At 37.8% G+C, this 24002-nt stretch overlaps 1 protein-coding gene across 1 annotated transcript in view; it reads right to left on the minus strand.

Moving 5' to 3' along the window:
* Window positions 1-24002, minus strand: part of LOC150109432 (uncharacterized) — a 334156-nt gene that overhangs the window by 34723 nt on the left and 275431 nt on the right. The window contains exon 10 of the mRNA XM_090408164.1: window positions 4253-4374. Coding sequence (XP_090264290.1) covers window positions 4253-4374 — 122 coding nt within the window. The remainder of the gene's footprint in view (window positions 1-4252; window positions 4375-24002) is intronic.

The raw sequence follows: 24002 nt of genomic DNA on the forward strand, positions 1-24002 counted from the left end.
TTTATCTTAAAAGAAACGTATTTAATTTTTATTTATTAGTTCTTTTTTGTTATTTTTTATATATTAATGGAAAAAAATCACACATTGGTGAGGGTTCACAAATTTTGCTTCCTGCGTATTTTGGTGCTTAATGAATATTAGTAAATATATGCTTATTCATATAAGTTTCAGTTCAAAACAGAAATCTAAGAACTGCAGTTTCAAATATTTCACCTGATATTGACTTTTTGTGTAGCAGTATTGAAACACATCCATCACATTAAATTGTTATTAAACTTCTTTTGTGTTTTTAATTCTTTCTTTATTATTAAATGTTTTACGTTTCTTGTGCTTGTATTGCAAATGTACAATAACAATATATCTATCTATATAAAAATATGAGATAATATGCCACATCAAATGTGCATGTAAGATGCTAAAAATGTAATATTTGCATTTGATTTTTGCAATATTCACTGTATATGTTTTGTATAGAATATAAATACAATAAATATTATAATAATATATGTCTGTATTACGATTTTTTTTCAAGGGGGGCCGTGAAATATTTTAATTTTCCAAAGGGGGCCCTGACATCCAGAAGTTTGGGAAGCATTGGTGTAGATGACAGTGGTTCACTGTAGTTGGTGGATTTGAGTGGTAGAGACAGAGAATTGTAGAGTGGGTGCCCTCCTTCGATGAGTCTTTGGACTCCTTGGAGGTGTCACGTAATAATAATAATAATAATAATAATAATAATAATAATATAAGAGAGTAGAAGTTCAACTGCAAGTCAGTGAAAATAGCACATTTGAGGCTATCTAGTATGAGACTGAGGCCAGCAGAACAAAATATACAGTTGAATGCTGCTATAAACCAGGGGATGGAAAAGATGACGGAGATAATATGGATTGGCAAACAGACTCAATGAGTGGAGAACAGGTAATTATTATGGGTGATTTCAACTACAGGAACATAGATTGGAAGGAGGAGAGGACACATGGGAGGAAGGAAATGGAATTTATGCAGTTACTAAGAGATTATTATCTGAGACAGCATGAAATGGAATATACTATGGGTTCGAGAGTGCTCGATCTGGTAATTGCATCTGAACATTTGTCTATAACAAATATGACCAGATTGCCACCAACTGGTGAGAGTGATCATATGGTCTTGATCTGGGAGGTGGCTAAATGTATGGAATTTTCATTTAAGATGGGATATATATATGAAATTACAGGACTGGTAAATACGACAAGCTTAGGAGATTGCTTGGATCGATGCAAAGGCATGTAAAACTGCAAGGGCTGAATGTTGATAGTGCATGGGAAGTGGTAATGGCAGACTGCATACCTAGAGTCAGGAGAGCAAATCAAGTAGGAGTTAAATGGATGAATATAATCATTAAGCTGGAGCTGCAAAAAAAAAAAAGAATTTAAGGAGAAAGATGATCTGCAGACAAATGAACAGTACAAGCCACAGGCCAGAAGGGTAAACTAGTGTGGTAAGAAATGCAAAAGCTGAGTATGAAAGGAAGTTAGCAATGCAGGCAAGCTAAAGATAATCCCAAACAGTTCTTTAGATATGTTGCGTGTAAAGAATGTATATGGCAAAATGATTTTAATGAATGCCGATGGTAGGGAGGTAACTGAATCAGTCGAAATAGTAGAATTACTAAGTGAACACTTTGCAAGAGAATGTCATCTGGGCGGTGATATTGCAGGAACAAGAGCACCAAAGGCTTATACAGGAACTGAAATAAATGTAATGGAGGTGCACAGTATATTACAGAACTTTAATGTGAATACAATTATGGGAATGGATGGTATACCAACTCAAGTTTTACATGAAGCGGCGAGGAAATTGTCAGTGCCCTTGGCCATGTTGTTTAATCTAAGTCTCAGTTCTGAGTTAGTCCCAAGGGGGTGGAAAGAGGGAAAAATAGTTTCATTGTATAAAGGAGGCTCCAACACTAATGTGGCAAATTACCGACCAATCAGCATATCAGCAGCTGTTGACAAAATATTGGAGAAGTTAGTCAAGACCAAAATTCAGAAATGGATAGATGGAAATGGAATGCTGTATGGGGGATGGGGCAGCATGGTTTTGTGAAGGGTAGTTCAGGCCTCAGTAACTTGTTCACGTTTTATAATACAGTGACAGCTGAGTTGGATAAAGGAAATAGGTTTACAGTGATACTGCTGAACACTGCAAAGGCCTTCGACAAGATACCAAATGGAATTCTAATCAGTAAACTGCAGCACATCAGGATGGATATAGGGTTAGTGAGATGGATAAGAGGGTGTTGATGGAGAGATATCAGAGAGTAGTTTATTCAGGAGTAGAGTCCAAAAGAAGGCCTGTGACTAGAGGCATGCTGCAGGATTCTGTTCTTGGACCACTACTGTTTAATCTGTTCATTAAAGATATAGGAAAAGATCTGAGGGGAACTGTTCAGTTGTTTGCTGATGATACCAACTTGGATAATGCAATAGTTAATACAGATGATGCCAAAAGTTGCAGGGTTATATGGATAGATTAGCAGACTGGGCAAAGGAAAAAGGATGTCAGTTTAATGTGGCAAAGTGTAAGGTTATGCATTTTGGGATGAAAGGTTACCAGATGTATACCACATTGGTGGAACTGTACTCCAGGATACTGACGAAGCCAGAGACTTGGGAGTGTTAGTGTGCAGGGAGATAAAGTTTAGGGGGACACATAGCAAAAGTGCTATGTGCCCCCTATGTCTGCCAATGTCCACATGGTTAGCCTAGTGGCTGTGCGCTCTGCAATCATATGCCTGGGGAAGGAGTGTCCCAGGCTTGATTCCCATCGGAGACGTGAGGAGCTGAAGGATCTTCCTCAGCTCCTCACGTGGACAGTAGGGTTTTTCTCCCCAGTTTATCTGGGGGTTTTCATCCTGCAAAGCAGGCAAACTGGCCTTGAAAACTCAACACCCCTGCGGACATAGGATACATCGGGGGATAGGGCTGACCACCTTATCCTGTGAACGGTTTAGATCCGATGATTAATAAACCCTCGACACAGCAAGGTAAAAGAGGGGGGGAAAGGAAAATGAGATGAGATGAGATGAGATGAGATAGCAAAAGTGGCTAAAGCAGCTCATCAGATCACTTGGTTACTGAAGAATACTTTGACAAGCAGAGATAAGCAGGTTATTGTTCCTCTTAATCAAGCCTTGATAAGACCCCCATCTTGACCACTGCATGTAGATCTGGGCACCAGGTTTCTTGGTGAAGAGAAGGAGGAGGAGGCAGAGAGGATCCAGAAGCGAGTGACCAAGATGGTAACAGGTCTATGGAATGAACCATACGAGAACAGGTTGAAGATTTGTGGGTTACAGAAACTGGTTGATAGGCAGAAAAGGAGATGATATGAATGAGACATACAAATTACTGAAGGATTTTTACAAAATTCAGAGGAAATATTTCAGAACAGGTGTGGTGATGGGAGAACTAGGGGCCATCCATGGAAACTGAGTAGGGTGTAGTTAGCAAGGGTGTTAGAACTAGGTTATTTGCTTGGAGAGTGGTGAATGAGTAGAATAGGTTGCCAGAGTCTGCTGTGGGTGCCATGACTGTGAATGAGTTCAAAGCAAAGTATGATAGATACTTTGCAAATGTTAGATAGTTCTTGACATGATGTTTAGGGCTGCCCTCAATGAGTCTAAGGACTCCTTGGAGTTGCCCATAATAATAATAATAATAATAATAATAATAATAATAATAATAATATATTTTGTAACCCAGCAGAAAAACTTTCTACATCCAGTAATTGTATAGATGTGCAGAAATATTTGCATCTACTTCGAATGATAGTTTTTGTTTTTTCTTTGAGAATTAAGAATGCATAACTATGCATTACAACTAAAATGAACTGAAAGGAATTTTATCTAAAAGTTTCTATTATTTCTCAGTTTAGCTAATAATTCAGTCATTTGAAGTCACTCATAGGTATGGGTTTGCAATTGTCACCAAATTGACACAATTTAATGATTAACTTTGTTACTATACTTGAATTTCAAAATTTTTGCAGTTTTAAGTAGAAATACAGTACTTTTTACTATTATTATTATTATGTGACACCTCCAAGGAGTCCAGGCTCATTGTGGGAGGACACCCAACTCCACTTTACTAAAAACCTTACCATCTGCCCTACTGCTTAATAAAATATATACTATTTTTTATTTTAAAACTTTGTTTAGAAAACTAAAGTACATAGTTAGAATATGCAATGAAAGCTGTGGAGATACCTGTGGAAGAATCCCAAAGTCTACAAGTGCCATCAACAGAACTGGTGGTGATTAAGGAACCATCATAATTAAATAGGCAACTGGTGAGTTCACCTGTATGGCCTACCAGAATGCGTGCAGGTCTATATGAAAAGATATTTGATTTTCAGATAAAGATAATATAAATTTAACAAGATAAACATAACAAAATTTAACAACGATTTTGATAACAATACAAAATACAAATGAGTTATACCATTTATTTCTAGCATCAAAATAAATATATGAGATATTAATAAAATCTAACAATTATTATCCCAAAACTAATTTTCATAAAACAGTTTTCTTCCATATTATTATTCTTATTATGCCAGATTTCAATGGAGTCAAAGACTCATCACGGGACATGCACGCTGTTACACACAAAGCCAATCGAACCATGTTTTAAACTCATTAAATATATCTGCATTCACCACAATGTCAGGCAATGCATTCCACTCACTAACTACTCTTGATGCAAAGAATCTGCCCCTTATGCCTCTGCTCACACTCTCCTTATACATCTTCCAGGGATGTCCCCATGTTCTTCCTCCTCCTCTCATTCTATGAAAAATTTCTTCCGCATTAACCAGGTAACAACTTTTATCTCAATCATATCACCTCTCTTTCTCCTATTCACAAGGCTTTGCAAACTACATTCCCTCAATCTGTTTACATACAATATCCACCTTAGTCAGTCTTCTCTGAAAACTTTCCATTATATCCTCATTGCCATGTAAACGAGAGGACAAAATCTATGCACAATAATCCATACGAGGCCTGATCAAAGCATTATTCAAAAGAACCATAACCTCTTTATTTCTGCATGAAAGAGTACTATACATCATTGCCATAATCTGATGTGATGACTTCACACCTTGTGTGATGTGGCCCATGAACTTCAGGTCCTTTTTTGTCAACACCCAGGTATCTGATCTCCTCTACTCCTTAAAAATTTCCCCACAATGTTTATATTTTACCATCACTGCATACCATATTTCACAACTTTACCCTTTGCAACACTGAAGTGATAATTCCATTTACTTGCCTACTCATACAATCTATTGAAGTCTTCCTGTAAAGCCACAACATCTGCTTGACTCCTCATTGTTCTCTACAATATTACATCACCTGCAAACAGTTACATATATCCAATTAAACCCATCCCAATATCATTAATATATAAGTTGAACAATGGCCCCAAAATAGACTCCTGCAGCACACTACTAGTGACTTTCCTCTTTTGAGATATTGCACCCCCCCCCCCATATACAATTTGTGGATACTTATCTGACAGCCAAGCACTTATCCAATCCCATCTATTTTAATTTACTTACCAGCTTGTTGTGTGACAATTTATCAAAAGGTTTTGCAAAATCTAAGGATACCACTGTATATGCATCTCCCCTGTACAATGCATTTGTCACTTGTAGAACACAGCAACTTTGTAAAACATGACTTCCCTTTAACAAATCCATGCTGACAATCACAGAGAATACTGTTGTTATCAATCTATTTCTATTAACTTCTCACTGATCTCTCTAATACCTTAATCACAACTCCAGATATACAGACTGGCCTATAATTTGCAGCTACACCTTTATCACCTGTGTTTATGCAGTGGAATAAGTTTATCTTATTTTCATTCCCTTTGGACCTGTACTTTTGTTCACCTTTTTTTTTTTTTTTCACTAATACTTCCCAAACCATAATCACTGTTTTTATTTAGAGCCAGCCTTCACTTGCCCAAGTAAAGAAAAAAAAAGATATGCTAGTTTAACAGCTGATTTATACAAAGTGATTACAGTTTTATATTTGTATTAGTAGGTGATCAAGCAGAAAACTATTTAATTAACCATGTGGTAACAGGCAGGTGTGACTGGAGATTGGTTTGCTATTAGTCAAGGCACATGACAAGGGGACCCAATATCACCAACCATCTTCATCACACATCTGGGAAGGACACTAGGTGGAGGCATTTCAATAAATGGAATGAGAATAAACTACCTCTGCTTTGCAGATGACATCGTCCTGATTGAAGAAGATGCAGCAAGGTTGGAAGGGACACTGCAAACACTATACACAGAGGGAAAAAGATATGGACTAAATGTCAATTTTGAAAATTCTAAAACAATGATATTCGGACAGCAGGAGTTACTGAACAAAGTTACCATTGAAGGATTTCAACTGGAAAATGTGGAACACTTCACATATCTTGGATCCCACATGATGCATGACTTGGATCCAAAAAAAACGTAAAAATTAGAATAGCCACAGCAACAGCTATCTTAAAAGCTATGGACAAAATATGGAAGAGCTAAGCTATAAAGATGCACACTAAACTGCGCATTGTGGAAACCTGTATCTTCAGCAACATGCTCTATGGATGTGAGGCCTGGGTACTCCTGAGAGAATCTGAAAGGAGGATATTGGCATTCAAGAGGAAGTGCTATAGAAAGATATTGAGGATAAGCTGGATCCAGAAAGTGAACAATGAGGAAATCTATAGACGAATACAACCAAAAGAAAACCTGATACAGAAAATAATCAAAAAAGAAACTACGTCTATATGGCCATATATGTAGAATGAACGATGAGAGAAAATTCAAAAGGTTGCTGTTTAGAATGATTGAAGGAAAGAACAAAAGAGGAAGACCAAACATAGAATGGGGTGATGACATCATCAAATGGTGAGGAAACTCTATACATAAACTAAGTCATCTTGCCCAAAATAGAATGCAGTGGAAGAATCTTATCAAGATGGCATCAGACACCCAGGCGTTGAACCTATGGTTGTTGTTGATTGTTGAATAGGCCAAGAAAAAGTGAATTGATATCTTCTTTAATTCTATAACCATTGTCCTTTGACTTTTGTATTCTATTTTTACATTTTTTATATAACAGATTACTTTATTGACATCAGTGGCAGTATACAAAGAAGAGCATACTATATTATAAAAAAAATTAGCCATTTATTTAATTGTGTGAGAAGTTGTATATGCAGATCATAAGTTCATTGGCACTCACTGTAACAACCCAACTGTACCAACAATGTCATTTACAATGTAGGCCAGTGATTTATGTGTGCTGTACAAGCAGAATAGGTGTATAAGATCATGATTCATTTATGAATCGCCAGCCCTGATTTGTGCTTTCTTTCATTCTCAATATCCTTGATGTGTTCCAATTGGCTTACCTCCCGCAGATCTGCCAGTTTGTACTATATAGTGTAGCAGATAACTGCAAGTGATCTTGTAGACATCTTATGTTCTTAACATGAGAGGATGTTTGCCTGATGTGAGATTTGAGTAGGTTTTCCAGATGTTTAGATAATAAAAAAGTTGGAGAGAATCTTGAATCCAGAATTGGTCTCAATGGCAAGTATTGTTTATGCAGTTTAGGGACACCATACATTCTAGGTACAAGAGGATGTCTAGATTTCAGGCATTCTTTTGTTTCTTCAGGCCAAGTCAGCATATTTTTTATTAAATTACTGGTTTTATTATTGAAATATCCCGTGGGATCTCATTCTAACTTTCTATAGGTGTTTGTGTCTTCTAGTTTTGTTTGTCTTCAAAAAAAGATATCTGATCCTGAAATGAACATCCTTTCCCATGGTTTCAATTTTGCCATCTCCCCAAGTAAGATTTCTAAATTAGATATTATAGCAAACATAGAACAAAGCCTCCAAAAAATATCAAGAGATGCTTCAAATTTTCTTCGCATTCAAACAGCCTTCATCCTTTTATGAGCAAAACCACCCAAAAATCATATCACCAAAGTAGAATTAAAGGCCTTAAAAATATTAAAAAAGGACAAAAACATTGTAATACTGAAAGCTCACAGAGACAACTGAACAGTCGTTTTGAACTCCAGAGAATACATGGGAAAGATGAAATCACTCATAGAAGACACAAACACCTATGGAAATTAGAACAAGAATCCACGATATATTTCCATAATAAAACCAATAATTTAATTTAAAAAAATATGCTGAATTGGCCTGAATAAACAAAAAAAAACTGTTAAAAAAAGATCAGTATACTTAGTAGTAAGGAAAGATATTATTGTTCTTAAGATTGTGTTATTCACATTGACAATTTTTTTTGTTTGTATGTCTGTGCTGTATTTTGTTAGGATTTTATTGTCTCAGTACTGTCAGCATTGTATCCAACTGTATTGACCATATACAACATGTCTGCCACCAGTTTTATCAATTCACCCAGTCTACCACCATTTAAAGACTATGTTATTCGTAGCACAATTGATGTTTTCTGATGCTTGCTACATATGCAGTATGTATATGTATACTGCATATGTAGCAAGCATCAAAATCGTCAACTGTGCTACAAATAACATAGTCTTTCCATATATATATATATTCCCGTTCCACTCCTACTGTTTAAAAATGTGGCAGATGTGGAACAGGAATCTGTATGTATGCATGAAGTGTAGGCAGTGGGAGGCACTGAGATATATAAGTATCTTGAACTCAGGATATAGCAGCAGCAGTGAAGATAGTGCTTCACAAATGGGTGAAATTCAGTTTGTAGATACCAGTGTGTTGGAGAGTGGGGACAATATTAAAGACATACATATAGATTTAACTTTGGGCAGTGTAGCAGAAGGAGATGGTATGTCTGATGATTGTGTGTGTGTATGAATGTAAATTGAAAGCAGGATGTGTGGAGAGAGGGAGAGAGAGAGAGAGAGAGAAACAGAACTGCTGAGAAAGGAAATGGAAGGAATGAAGACTGAGTTGAGGAGAGTAAATAAAGATATTAGGAGGATGGAGAGGTTGGCAATGTGAGAAGAACAAGAGTGAGTGTAAGAGAATGGCATCAAAGAGCAAGGGAGAGAGAGAATGAAAAAGACAAGAGAGGAGTGAAAATTGCAGAGAGTCAAGAGAGTGCAGAAACAAGTCATCAGAGAGCAAAGGAGAGAGGAAAGCGAGAGAATGGGAGAGACAATGGAAAAGACAAAACTGAACAAAGTTGAGATAATGTGGATGCAAGGGAGACTGGAAGCTGTAAAAGTCAGGGATGACAGTGAGAGAAGAATGAATGAATCCATTCAGAGCATCACATATGGAGATTCCATGATTTCAGATGTGCAGAGCAGAGTGCCAGAGGAATGCTTGCTTGGTGGAATGATAGAGAATGTGGCACTGGCAGTAAAGAAGGAGAAGAATGTGGAGTAGATAATAGTAATGTTGGGATGAATGAACTGAGAGGTGCTGTGAATTGCATAGTGCAAGATTTTGAGATCGATGTTAGAGAGAGTGAAGCAGAAATGTGTCCATAGAAAGATAGTGAGCATGTTGCCCCAGTATGATAATGGGGAGTGGAGCTGAAGAGTGGTAATAATGAATGAGATGATAGTAAGAATGTGTAAGAAAAGAGGTCTGGAATATGTGGATGTGTGGAATTCCTTTGAAAATAGAAGAGAGTTATATGCAAGAAATAGATTACATTTGAATGCGGAAGGGCACAGGCCTTTTTGGAGAGACTTGTTTTCTGGGCAAATGAGCATAACTACATAGTAAAACTGCACAAGCGAAATGTAGTAAGGATGGCTTCATTGGGGATAGTGGGCTTGAGAAACAAGAGGTTGTATACTATATTACAGAGCCAGGTAAAGTATGAGGGGAATAATAATGACTACAGGAATGCTGGAAATGCACTAGTTTTTCTGAATACGAATGCTAGGAGCATTCGTATTCAGAATCACTCTGCTCGAAATAAAGGGAATGAGTTTGTAGAATTGATTGACTCAGCCTCTCCAAAGGGTATTGGTATCAGTGAAACCTGGTTAACTGAGGAGGATGTTCTAACAGGGATAGAAATCGAAAGGTATAGTATATTTCAGCAGGATAGGAAGGGTAACATTTGCACCTCTGAGGTGCAAATGTGACCTCTAAAGTTCAGAGGTCATATTGCAGAAGTTGTGAGGTCATCACACCAGATGTGTGATGCAGTGGGTCCTCTGCATCACACAATGATGCAGAGGACCCACATGTAGAAATAAAAAAGTTCTTATTCCATTGTATGAGGCCTTGATCAAGCCTCATACATATCGTACACAGATTTGGTCCTCTGGTTTTCAGAGAAGACTGACTAAAATGGTAACTGGTCTTTGGGATGTGAGATATGAAAACAGATTGAGGGAACGCAGTTTGCAAAGCCTTGTGAATAGGAGGAGGAGAGGGGATATGACTGATCTGTATGTATGGAGTTATATTTAAAGTACTGCAGTTGGTAAAGGGTTGTTACCCAGTTAATGTAATTTCATAGAATGGGAGTAGGAGGCAGAACAAGGGGGACAGCTCTATAAGCTGTATAAGGAGAGTGCAAACAGAGGCATAAGGAGCAGGTTCTTTGCATCGAGAGTGGTTAGTGAGTGGAATGAATTGCCTGACACATGTGGTGAATGCGAATACATTTAATGAATTTAAAGTATGGTTTGATGGACTTTGTGTGTAACAGTTTGTACATCCCACATGGGTCTTTGATTCCATGGAAGTCTGGTGTCAGGTCCACACTTCCACTGTGCTAACCAGGTTAGCATAATAATAATATCCATGCCAACCTAGTTGGCACAGTGATTAACATGCTCACTCTCCAATCAACAGATTGTGGAATTGCACGCTTTTACAAACATCCCATCGATGTTTGTAAAATCATACTCAGGATGAGCTTGTATAGCTACTTGAGTTTACAAGGTTTGCTTTTAAAAAGATAACAAAATAAAATAATAAGTATACTGGACATCAGAAAATGTATGATCACTCTGCAACCAGATCATGTGCTATATGAATTCATACCAATTGATTCCTATTGTAGGCTTTTGTTCAGGCTTCAACTTTCCAAAGACATTATTATTATCATTACAGGTATCTCCATGGAGTCAGTAGACTCATCGCAGGAGACCCAAACTAGCCAAACAATATCTGTCATATCTCTTCTTGAATTCATTTACAGCCAAAGAGCTGACAACTAAGTCAGGCAATGAATTCCACTCATTCACCACACTCCAGGCAAAAAACATTGTTCTGACACCCTTGTTAACCACACTCTTCTTTAATTTCCAGGGATGACCTCTTGTTCTTCCATCACTATCACACAGCTGAAACATTTCTCCTGCATCAATCCTATAAAAACCTTTCAGTAATTTAAATGTTTCTATCATATTCCCTCTTCTCCACCTATCAACCAACCTCTGCAATCCACAATCTCTCAATCTATCAATGAAGGGATTGGTCACTCTTCTCTGAACCCTCTCCACAGTCTCCTCATCTCCAAGGAATCCAGGTGACCAGACCTGAGCACAGTAATCCAAATGTGGAAGTATCGATGCTTTATAAAGGGGAATAATAACCTCTTTATCTCTGGATGTCAGTGTGTTCCTCAACAACCAAGTAAACCTATGTGCAATCTTGGACACCTTACCAATGTGCCCTCTGAACTTCATCTCCCTATCTACCAACACCCCTAAGTACTCCAAGAGATTGATGAGGCTAGGGCCTCATCAATCTCTTGGAATACTGTTCCATCAATGTAGTACGCAGCTGGTAATCTTTTAATCCCAAAATGCATGACTTTACACTTTTGCACATTGAACTGACATCCATTATCCTTTGCCCATTCTACCTCTCTCTCTCTCTCTCTCCATGTTCACTGGGCATCTACAGATGCCGTAACTCCAATGCTCGGTGATGTTCCACACCAGGCCTCGCCATGTAGTCCTGTTGTTTGCTTTTCTGGCAGCCTCAACTCTCTGAAGATCAGTCACTCTACACACGTCATCCATTAATCTCATTGATGGTCTACCCCTGCCTCTTTTTCCAGGAACTTTACCTTCTATTATTGTTCTGAGAAGTCCTCCTTCCATCCTTTCTATGTGTCCAAAATATTTTAACTTTCTTCTGTCAATATCCTTAAGGAGCCTTAAAGTTCTACTAATCTTTTCTAACACCCATTCATTTGTACGCCTTTCAGTATATGATATCCTCAACAGCCTTCTGTAACACCACATCTGAAAAGCAGATATCCGTTTCTTATCTGACTTCTTTAGGTTCCAAGTCTCGCATCCATAAGTCGCTGTTGGAAAAACAACTGCATCTAAAATCCTCAACTTTGTTCCCATGGAGATAGATCCATCCTTCCAGATTTTAGACAGGTCTCTGACTGTTGTTTTAGCCATTCCTAATCTTTTTCTGACATTTTTCTGACATTCTCAAGAGCTTCTCTGTTTGTTTTTCATTTGAGAACCATGATCTTTGTCTTGCTAGAATTGAGTTGAAGTGCTCTGTTATTACTGATCTTGTTAACTTTGTCAAGAATTAGTCCTAGTTCTTCCATGTCATTACAAAGGAGTACTGTATCATCAGCGTACCTCAAATTACTGATCAATCTACCTCCTATCCTTATTTCTGTCCTGAGCTCATCCAATGCTTCACGCATGATGTCCTCTGCATATATACTAAACAAGTGAGGAGAAAGTAAACATCCTTGTCTAACTCCTTTTCCAACTTGAAGCCAGTCAGTCAATCCAACACCTGTTCTTACTGTGGCTTCTTGCTCCTTATACAAGTTGGCTATCAACCTGATAGTGTGTTGAGGAAAACCCATTCTTTTCATTACTTCCCACAGTTTCACATGTCAACACAGTCAAAAGCTTTAGAGTAGTCTAAGAAACACATTACCTGAGGGAGTCTGAATTCTTTATATTTTTCTAAGATCTGTCTAAGGCAAAGGATCTGATCTCTGGTGCCCCCACCTTTCCCATTCTACCAGCTTATTTAAATCAACCTACAAACTTTCAACATCAGCTTGATTTTTTATTGCACTACCCAACTTTGCATCATCAGCAAACAACTTAATATCTCCCTGTAAGCCATTTCCTATATCATTTATATACAAATTAAACAACAATGGCCCAAGCACAGAGCCCTGAGGCACACCACTTGTCACCTGCCTCATCCTGGACTCGGCTCCTCCATACACCACCTTCTGGTATCTCTCCCTGAGCCATCTCCTATCCATATCATCAATTTAGTATCCATTCCCATCTGCTCCAATTTGCGTAACAGTGTTCCATGGGGTATCCTGTCAAAAGCCTTAGCAAAAATCCAGAAGTACCACTGTGTAGCCAGTTCCTTTGTCCAACTCAGATGTCATTATAACTAATAATTAAGGAATTGACAGTGTACACTAGAAATATAAATTAAATAAACTTTAATATATACTTTCCAATATTTCGGCAAACGTCACGTTGCCATCTTCTTGGGAACTTAATAAAAAGACAAGTGCACACAAGTACTACATAATAGCAAATGAGAAAAGAAGCGAGGAAGCTACCGTTTTCTGATGTCCTGATGGTGCCCCCCCTGGCGGGCTATATTGGTAGTTCTTGGCCTCTGGGCTGAAGTTCTTCTGATAAATGTTTCCCAAATTTGGGGCAGTCTCATGCATCCAAATTTGTTGAGGTTTGGCATGTTCCTAAGGACTGAGGCTGATTCCATGAATAGTCTTTCATATCAGGCTCTGGATACTCGCCATTGTGTTCTGAGATTCTGATATTTGCTGTCCTGCCTGTTTGGCCAAAGTAGGATAATTAAACAACAATGGTCCAAGCACAGAGCACTGAGGCACACCACTGGTCACCTGCCTCATCCTGGACTCGGCTCCTCCATACACCACCTTCTGGAATCTCTCCCTGAGCCATTCTCCTATCCATATCACTAATTTAGTATCCATTCCCATCTGCTCCAATTTGCATAACAGTGTTCCATGGGGTATCCTGTCAAAAGCCTTAGCAAAAATTCTATTATAAAAAGTTAATAGATTGCTAAGGCAGGATCTACCTTTAACAAAACCATGTTGGCCTCTATAAAGTATCATATCCTGATCCACCCATTCTTGAATTTTGTGTTTAACCAACTTTTCCAATACTTTTACCACTATTCCTGAGATGGTGATTGGTCTGTAATTAACTACCGCAGTTTTAGAGCCACCCTTATGCAAAGGAACCACTTTGTCTAACTTCCACTCCCTAGGGACCAGACCAGAGTTCAAACTTAAATTAAATATCCAAGTAAGAGGGGTTGACAATTCATTTGCACATTCATGCAACACCCAAGCTGATATTCCATCTAAGCCTACAGTAGTGTTTGCATTTAAATTTTGCAATATATTAAATACCTCTGATTTCTTAGCTTCAATTCTAACATTAGTTATTGCTACAGGTACAGAGATATCCTCACTTGGGTGATAGACTTTTGAAAAGTGATCACTCAGTAACTCTACTATTACATCTGAATTTGTCACCTCAATACCATCAGCACCCATTAAAGTTATCCTTCCACTTGCCACATAGTGGAAGAACTCTTTTTGATTACCCTTGATCTCCTTGGTTAGGGTCTTCTCATAATCTTATTTAGCTTTTCTTACTATGCTGGTAACCTTCCTAGCTTGAGCCCTTGTACTGCTCATGGGTGTACTGATCGCCTTTCTCCTTGTAAATTCTCCATAACATTTTCTTTTTTTTTTTGCAGATCAAGCTTGATACTACTACTACTCATCCATCTAATGCCTACCTTGTTTGTCTTCCTGACCATGGGGACACAATCTGATATTGCCTTCCTCAGATACCCACTGATTTTATCCCATGCACTACTAACATCTTTCCCCTGCCATGGGATGGCTGCAAGCTCACTCCGAAGCTTGTTATAATTGCCTAACCTGTAGTTCCGTATATACCCCTTCTTAACAGAAAAATCCACAGATTTTGCACCCTCCCAAGTCAATACCACATGATCGCTTTCACCAATTGGAGGTAATGAGGACACCTTACTTATGCATATAACCTCTGAACCAATAACCAGGTCCAACACTCTCACACCACGTGTTCCTTGACATGTCCCAAGACATGTCGCTCCATACACTGCATCCATTCATTGCACTGAGAGTCTACCACTTCCTCTTTTTCCAGGAACTTTACCTTCTCTCGCTTTGAGAAATTTTCTTTCTATTCTTTGCACCCAAAGTATTTCAGTGCTTTCTTCTTCCAGTGGCCTTAAGCAGTCTTAAAGTTCTACCAGTCCTTTCCATAACCAATCCGTTTGTCTTGCCTTTCAGCATATGATATCCTCAACATTCTCCTGTAACATTAATTGACTTCTTTAGGTTCCAGGTTTCACATCCATAAATAGTTACTGAAAAAAAAAAAAAAAAAAACCAGCTGCATCCAACTTCCTTAAGCTTTGTTCTTGTAATACAGCTGTCCTTCAAGACTTTAGAGAAGCCTCTGACTATCGTTCTACCTGTTTCTAATCTTATCTTCTTCGATGTCTGAATAGTAATTATTCACATTAATAATTGATCTAAGGTACTCAAAATTTGCTGACTTTCCCAATTGTTTCTCCATTAATGTACACTTGTTTCTCAGGAATTTCTGTATTTCCTTCAAGAACCATAATCTTTTTCTTACTAGGGTAAAGTCTAAGTCCTCTGTTCAGCATGGCATTGGTGAGACTTGATGGAGGATGATGAAGATGCAAAGAAAGAAAGAATGTGAGGTGTACAGCATTTTCAAGGAGGATAGGGAGAATAGGATGGTAGAAGGGATATTAGATGACAGCAGATGAATTGTAGTCAAAAAGAGCAGAAGGCCAGCAGGATAGATAAAGAAGTGAGTGTGACTATTTGAAACTACTACTTGCTGTGAACTAGAGATCTGTTTTTGGTGTTTGGTGGATAGAAGAAGGAGAGGTGATATGATTGAGACTTTTAAACTGTTGAGAGGTGGTTACAGGGTTGAAACTGGGGAGTTCTTTCGCTTGGTTGAACAGTGGGAAGGAGTGATGACAAGAGGCCATCCCTGGAAGTTACGAAAGGAAACTGTGAGCAAGAGGGTAAGAAGTGGTTTCTTTGCATGGAGGGTGGTTGAGCCGTGGAATGCATTGCCTGATGGAGTGGTGAGAGCGAGAACGGTCAGTGAGTTTAAAGAGTGGTATGATAGACTTTGTGTTTCTCAGGGGGGGGGGACCTCCCCTCGATGAGTCTTGACAGACTTTATGTCTTAGGAAGGACCTCCCTCGAGAGTCTTTTGACTCCTTGGAGGCCTGAATAATAATAATAATAATAATAATAATAATAATAATAATAATAATAATAATAATTATCAGTGCACTGAATAATCACCTTCCTATAGTTTATTTACTGAACTACCAATGTATATGGCTGCAGTTTATTATTGGTTAGTTATTCATTAAGTTTTTTTTTTAATTATGTCCATCATAAATGCAAACCTGCATGTCTAGAGTTTATGAGATCATATGTAATTTACTCTATCCTACTAGCAACTTACTACACACACACAAATATAACCACACAATTGTAAATTATTAATAATTCACTTGCTAGTAATGAAATTGCATCTATTCATACCTGTTGTTTCTCATCCTTATAACTGCCATTATCACATGGCTCATTAACACCTTTTAGTAATCCAAATATATTAACCAAATATAGCATTCTCCTTAGTTGTTGTTGTCTAATATATCCTAAAACAAAGAGATTCTTTTTCCCCATGCAGATTTTGTTATAATCAAAGGACCCATCACAATATGTGGCACATCTACTGATACACAAATAGGAAATTATGGTGGGGCAAGATATGTTCTCTAGCCCCACCTCATGGTCAAGGTGGCAGTGACAGTTTTCAGCTTGCCCCAGTATAAATGTGTTAAGCAGGAGCTACAAAAGAGGCTACAAAAGGAGCTACTAGAAAATGAAATAGAATATAAAAGAATAAGAGCCATAGCTAAAAGAGAAGTCAGAAAAAGACATAGAGAATCATGGAACAAATTTGTTTCTAATTTAGAACATGATTTATATAAAATAAGACCCAATGTATATAAGATTTTGAAACACTTAAATGCAGATACCAAAGAAAACATAAAATTAAACACTGAATTGAAATTAGAAGAATTTCTAAATTACTACACAGAATTGTGGACAGACAAATATTTTAAAAAAGACAACTGGCAAACAATTAACGAAAATGAAAAGGAAATAACTAAAGCAGAATTAGAAATCAGCCTGAAAGAAACAAGAAACAGAAAATAACCTTGAGAAGATAAGCTAGGTTCAGAACTATATAAATATGCAGGAACAAGATTCAAAGAAAGACTCTTATTATTTTTAAATAAAATTTATTCAACTGGATTGTATATTGTATATTGTATATGTATATTGTCCCCCAATAGAATGGAAAAAAGCAATTGTGATTCCTATCTTTAAAAAAGGTAATAGAGATGACCCTAAAAACTATAGAGATATCAGTATACTAAATTCCTGTTACAAAATATATAGCAGAATCTTAAATAGCAAACTAATGAAATATTCAGAAAATTTTATTTTAGAAATACAGAATGGATTTAGAAAAGGACGATCATGTATAGACCTGGCCTTTTACCTAAAATTAATAATAGAGAAAAGAAGAGAATACAATTTAGAAACACATATTGCATTTATTGACTTTGAAAAAGAATTTGACAAAGTTAAAAGAAACATATTATTTAACATATTAAAAGAAAGACAAATACCAAGTAATATCCTAAAAGCTATCACAAGTATATATGAAAATAATCAAACACAAATAAGATTAAATCACGAGCTATCATATATGAGAGAGATAAACCAAGGGGTCCGACAGGGATGTCCCCTCTCAGCAACTCTTTTTAATATCTACTTAAATGAAATAATAATAAAATGGAATAAAAATTTACATCAAGGAATTAAACTTTCTCCTACAGTAAACTTAAACACTCTCCTCTTTGCCGACGACCAAATAATAATTACAAATTCTGAAGATAACTTGCAGAAAGCTATTTTAGATCTAAATGAGATATCCAAAGATTATGGTATGATAATATCAAAGAAAAACCAAAACCTATGGCCTTTAAAGAACAAGATCCAACAAGAACTAAAATAGTAATAGATAACAAGATCTTAGAGCAGGTGAATTCATTTAACTACCTAAGATGTATGATCACATATGAAAATGAAAAACATATAAACATAAAAATTGCAAAATATTTAAAAATAACAGGTGTAGTTAAAGCTATATTTAAACCAAACCAGACTAAAAGTATACAATACATTAGCCCTACCAGTCAATGTATGGAAGCGAAATCTAGAAAATAAAACAAAAAGACAAACAAAGATTAACAACAGCAGAAATGAAGTTTATGAGAAAAACTGCAAAGTATACCCTATTTGATCGCAAACGAAATGAAGAAATTATGGAAGAATTAAACCAAGAACCAGTAATAGAAAAAATTAAAAAATATAAACATAAATGGATGGAACACGTTCAAAGAATGAAAACAGAAACATTACCAAAACAAGCCTTAAAGTACAAGACATTAGGAAAAAGAAAACCAGGATGTCCTCTTAAATGATTCAATGATGACTTCTAAGGCTTTAACAGGCCATGCTAGGCCTAAATCCATGATACACATGATGATGATGAGGAGGAGGAGGAGCTACAAAAAAGAAAAAAAAAGTTGGGGAGAAAGGTAAGCAGAAAGCTAAATAAGAAACAATAGAATACAATACAATAAAGAAGCAATACAAAACAAAGGCAAAAAGGCAACATGATAAGAAAGTCAAGAAGGAATCATAATAAGGAAGGCAACAGTAGATTCCTTTCTGATTTATGTTTACATGTAGAGCAACACTTTACAGTACAAGCATTCAAAACCAAATCTGATGGAATAAGGTTGTTAATTCCTATTCCCATAGTATCCTATGTTGTTTGTATATTATACATGTTTTTATATTTTCACTATATAATTTAAGGAAATTACAACATACTAGGATATACATTAAAATAAATTTTAATATATTTCAATATTTCGGCAACATCACGTTGCCATTTTCAAGAACTTAAGTACAAGACACGTGCACACAGGCACAATAAAACAGTAAGTGAGGAAGAAGTAGGAAGCTATTATTTCTCCTAAAGTCCAGGTTGTGCCCTCTAGCGGGCAATGTTGGTATTCTTGGGTGATCGGGCTGAAGGTTTTCTGATGTAGGTTTTCCCAAATTTGAGGAAGTCTCATGCAGCCAAATTTGTTGAGGTTTGGATCATTTCTTAGGGCTGAAGCTGATTCCATGAAAAGCCTTTCACATCTGTATTTGCTACGGTGTATTATCCTGGCTTTCTTCCACCGTATTCTATGGCAGGTATCCAGCACATGGTCAGCAAGACCAGAGTGGCTGTATTGCTAAAAACGGATGTAGTCCTTGTGTTCTGAAATTCTGATATTTGCTGTCCTGCCTGTTTGGCCAAAGTAGGACAGCTTACAGCTGCAAGGGACCTGGTATAAACCAGGTAGGTCTGGGGGGGGGGAGGTTGGTTTTTAGTAGAGAGGATAAGGGATGCCAATTTTTTATATGGTCTGTAACAAGAAGTTAAGTTCTGTTTTTTTAAGATTTTTGTGATTTTTTCCGAGGTGCCTCGGATGTAAGGTATGGTGATGGATTTAGAGTAATCCATGTTGTGAGGGGAGGGGAGGCTGTGGTTTACCGGTTTCAATATTTTTTGGATTTTTGGGGGGATTCTGACAAAAATCAAAAAAACTTAAAAAAACATAACTTAACTTCTTGTTACAGACCATATAAAAAATTGGCATCCCTTATCCGCTCTACTAAAAACCAACCTCCCCCCCTAGACCTACCTGGTGTATACCAGGTCCCTTGCAGCTGTAAGCTGTCCTACTTTGGCCAAACAGGCAGGACAGCAAATATCAGAATTTCAGAACACAAGGACTACATCTGTTTTCACCAATACAGCCACTCTGGTCTTGCTGACCATGCGCTGGATACCTGCCATAGAATACGGTGGAAGAAAGCCAGGATAATACACCGTAGCAAATACAGATATGAAAGGCTTTTCATGGAATCAGCTTCAGCCCTAAGAAATGATCCAAACCTCAACAAATTTGGCTGCATGAGACTTCCTCAAATTTGGGAAACCTACATCAGAAGACCTTCAGCCCAATCGCCCAAGAATGCCAACATTGCCCGCTAGAGGGCACAACCTGGACTTTAGGAGAAATAATAGCTTCCTACCTCTTACTCGCTTACTGTTTTGTTGTGCCTGCGTGCACGTGTCTTGTACTTAAGTTCTTGAAAATGGCAACGTTACATTGCCGAAATATTGAAATATATTGAAATTTATTTTAATGTATATCCTAGTACGTTGTAATTTCCTTAAATTATATAGTGAAAATGCATAACCAACATCTAAGCCTTTCCACGAGAATTACGATTATCCACGAAGATGTTATTGCACGTAAAGCACGCCATTACGGTAAATTGAAGTTGAAGCTATCAAGACAACTGATCATCTCACCTTCCTGAAGCGCTGCCGGGATAACCAGGTAATCCCTAACTGTGTGAAATTCAAGCACCGTTTCTCTTCACAAAAGGCACTTCGTATTTATAACCGTGCCAGCCAAGCCTTACTCAGAGAACAAATTGCCACCACTTGCCGTTTCCTGAGTGAAGCTAACTCAGCTATACAAGCACTCGAAGATGCCCTTTCAAACACCGTAAGCCACGAAATTTGGTCAATTTTATACGACATCTCATGCACTGCAGCGGAGAAAGAACTTAAAAAAGTATGAGATCGACACATCAAAAAATTTGAAAATTTAAAAAAGGACGTGATCGCGAAACCGCAACTTCCTACCGAAACGGTAGTTAACCGGTCGTCACTTAGTGTGAAACCTGAAGCACTCGACGCCCTCGCACGTGGCCACAACTTCGCCATTGCGCCCAGAAAAATACCTGCTGAGGATATCATGATAAGAATTGAACACAGGATTCGGCACCTTCCAAGCCACGTCGCCAACGATATCAGACTGGATGTAGCTTGTGTTCTGACCAAAGCTAAACCACCTAAAACCAACATGCCCAGTAAAGAAATTAAATCTCTATTAGAATTAAAGAAAAAAAGGAAAATAATAATCACCAAAGCTGACAAAGGGAATGCCACAGTATTGCTTAACCAAAAAGATTACACAGGTAAGCTGAAATCCCTATTGTTAGATCGGGCCACTTACCTCCCTATTGAGTACAATCCCACCAACTCACAAATTAGAAAACTCCACAGGCTCCTTAAGAAGGTCACTTCTTGGCCTGTGGAAATCACTAACAAATTAAAACCATATAACTCCATACCCCCCCATATTTATGGACTCCCAAAAATTCACAAGGAAAATGTGCCATTACGTCCCATAGTGGATGCCATTGATTCCCCCACATACAAACTAGCTAAACATTTGGCCAAAGCTCTCTCACACTATACTGGCAACACACCACACATAAAAAACTCAGCCCACCTCATAGCCAGCATAGAAAACCTTACACTCAAACACACTGACATAATGGCCAGTTTTGATGTCTCCTCCTTATTTACAAATGACCCACTCAAAGAATCCTTAGAGCTAATCCAAGCTAAATTTCCTCCCGATATCACAGCCCTATTTCAGTTCACAATGAACTCAGGCTATTTTGTTTGGAAAGGAAAATTCTACAAACAAATAGAGGGGACAGCCATGGGTTCTCCACTCTCCCCACCCTTGGCCAACTTTTATATGGAGACTTTTGAAGAGAAAGCCTTAAACTCTGCCCCACAAAATCCAACCATTTGGCTTCGCTATGTAGATGATGTATTCGCTATTTGGCCACATGGCTCTGATGCACTCCTCTCCTTCTTAACACACTTAAACAACTAACACCCCAGAATCAAATTCACCCTGGTAGAGGAAAAAAACAACTGCATTCCTTTCTTAGACACACTAGTCACCCACCAGCCTGATGGAACCTTGGTTTTCTCAGTATAGAGAAAACCCACCCATACAGGCAGATAGATTCACCAAATCCCACCACCCCTCCTCACAACAATATGGAGTCATTAAGACACTACACAACAGGGCTAAACTTATCTGCTCGAATGACAATGCCCTAACCACAGAACTAAACCACATTCTCAACACTTTCTCACCCAATGGCTACCCCCCCAAAAAAAAAAATCCAAAAAATATTGAAACCAGTAAACCACAACCTCCCCTCCCCTCACAACAAGGATTACTCTAAATCCATCACCATACCCTACATCCGAGGCACCTCGGAAAAAATCACAAAAATCTTAAAAAAACAGAACTTAACTTCTTGTTACAGACCATATAAAAAATTGGCATCCCTTATCCTCTCTACTAAAAACCAACCCCCCCCCCCAGACCTACCTGGTCTATACCAGGTCCCTTGCAGCTGTAAGCTGTCCTACTTTGGCCAAACAGGCAGGACAGCAAATATCAGAATTTCAGAACACAAGGACTACATCCGTTTTTACCAATACAGCCACTCTGGTCTTGCTGACCATGCGCTGGATACCTTCCATAGAATACGGTGGAAGAAAGCCAGGATAATACACCGTAGCAAATACAGATATGAAAGGCTTTTCATGGAATCAGCTTCAGCCCTAAGAAACGATCCAAACCTCAACAAATTTGGCTGCATGAGACCCTCAAATTTGGGAAACCTACATCAGAAGACCTTCAGCCCAATCGCCCAAGAATACCAACATTGCCCGCTAGAGGGCACAACCTGGACTTTAGGAGAAATAATAGCTTCCTACTTCTTCCTCACTTACTGTTTTGTTGTGCCTGCGTGCACGTGTCTTGTACTTAAGTTCTTGAAAATGCAACGTGACGTTGCCGAAATATTGAAATATATTAAAATTTATTTTAATGTATATTCTAGTATGTTGTAATTTCCTTAAATTATATAGTGAAAATGCATAACCAACGTCTAAGCCTTTCCACGAGAATGTTTGTATATTAAATGTGTTCTTCTGGCCAGTTTGCCTATTTTGAAGGATGAAAAACCTGAGTTTTCAAGGGGGAAAACCATCCACCTTCATATGAGACCAGCTAACTCACCATATGATTGAAAACACCTGATAAAGGTTCTTCAGGTCATAAACAGGATTGAACATGGGTCTTTCTAACAAGGGGGTTGTGCCTCCATCCTTGAAATTAGGCAGGTAAGCCAAAGAAAAGGACAAAGAGTTATTTCACTATGTGGAAAGTAAAAGGAAGAATGAGTGGAAGGATAACTTTAATGAAAGCTGATGGTAGAGATATGATAGAAGCAGGCAAAATAGTCAAGTTACTGAGTGATCATTTTTGCAAGGTTATATCATCCAGATTGAAACAATGACATGTGAGACAGGAAATGATGTGAGAAAAGTGGGAATTTTTAAGGGAATTTTCATTATCTCTGATTAGGCTGAAATATGTTGCTCTCCTTCCAACCATAACAGGATCCCAGAATTTTCATTATCTCTGATTAGGCTGAAATATGTTGCTCTCCTTCCAACCATAACAGGATCCCAGAATTTTCATTATCTCTGATTAGGCTGAAATATGTTGTTCTCCTTCCAACCATAACAGGATCCCAGAAAGAGAACATGTTGTTCTCTTTCTGGGAAGAACAACAATCCCAGAACTGGAAAGAGAACAACACATTTCCTTTGTAAAGGAGGCCTCAAGACAACAAACTGTAGACCAATCACTATTATGGAAGTGGTGGCAAAAGGTATTGGAGAAGTTGGTAAAAGTCTAAATTCAGGAATGGGTTGATAAGAATATAAT

This window comes from Typopeltis vanoorti, chromosome 2, assembly GCF_054136105.1.
Source record: "Typopeltis vanoorti isolate ZY-2024b chromosome 2, IOZ_Tvanoo_1.0, whole genome shotgun sequence".
Lineage (NCBI taxonomy): Eukaryota > Metazoa > Arthropoda > Arachnida > Uropygi > Thelyphonidae > Typopeltis > Typopeltis vanoorti.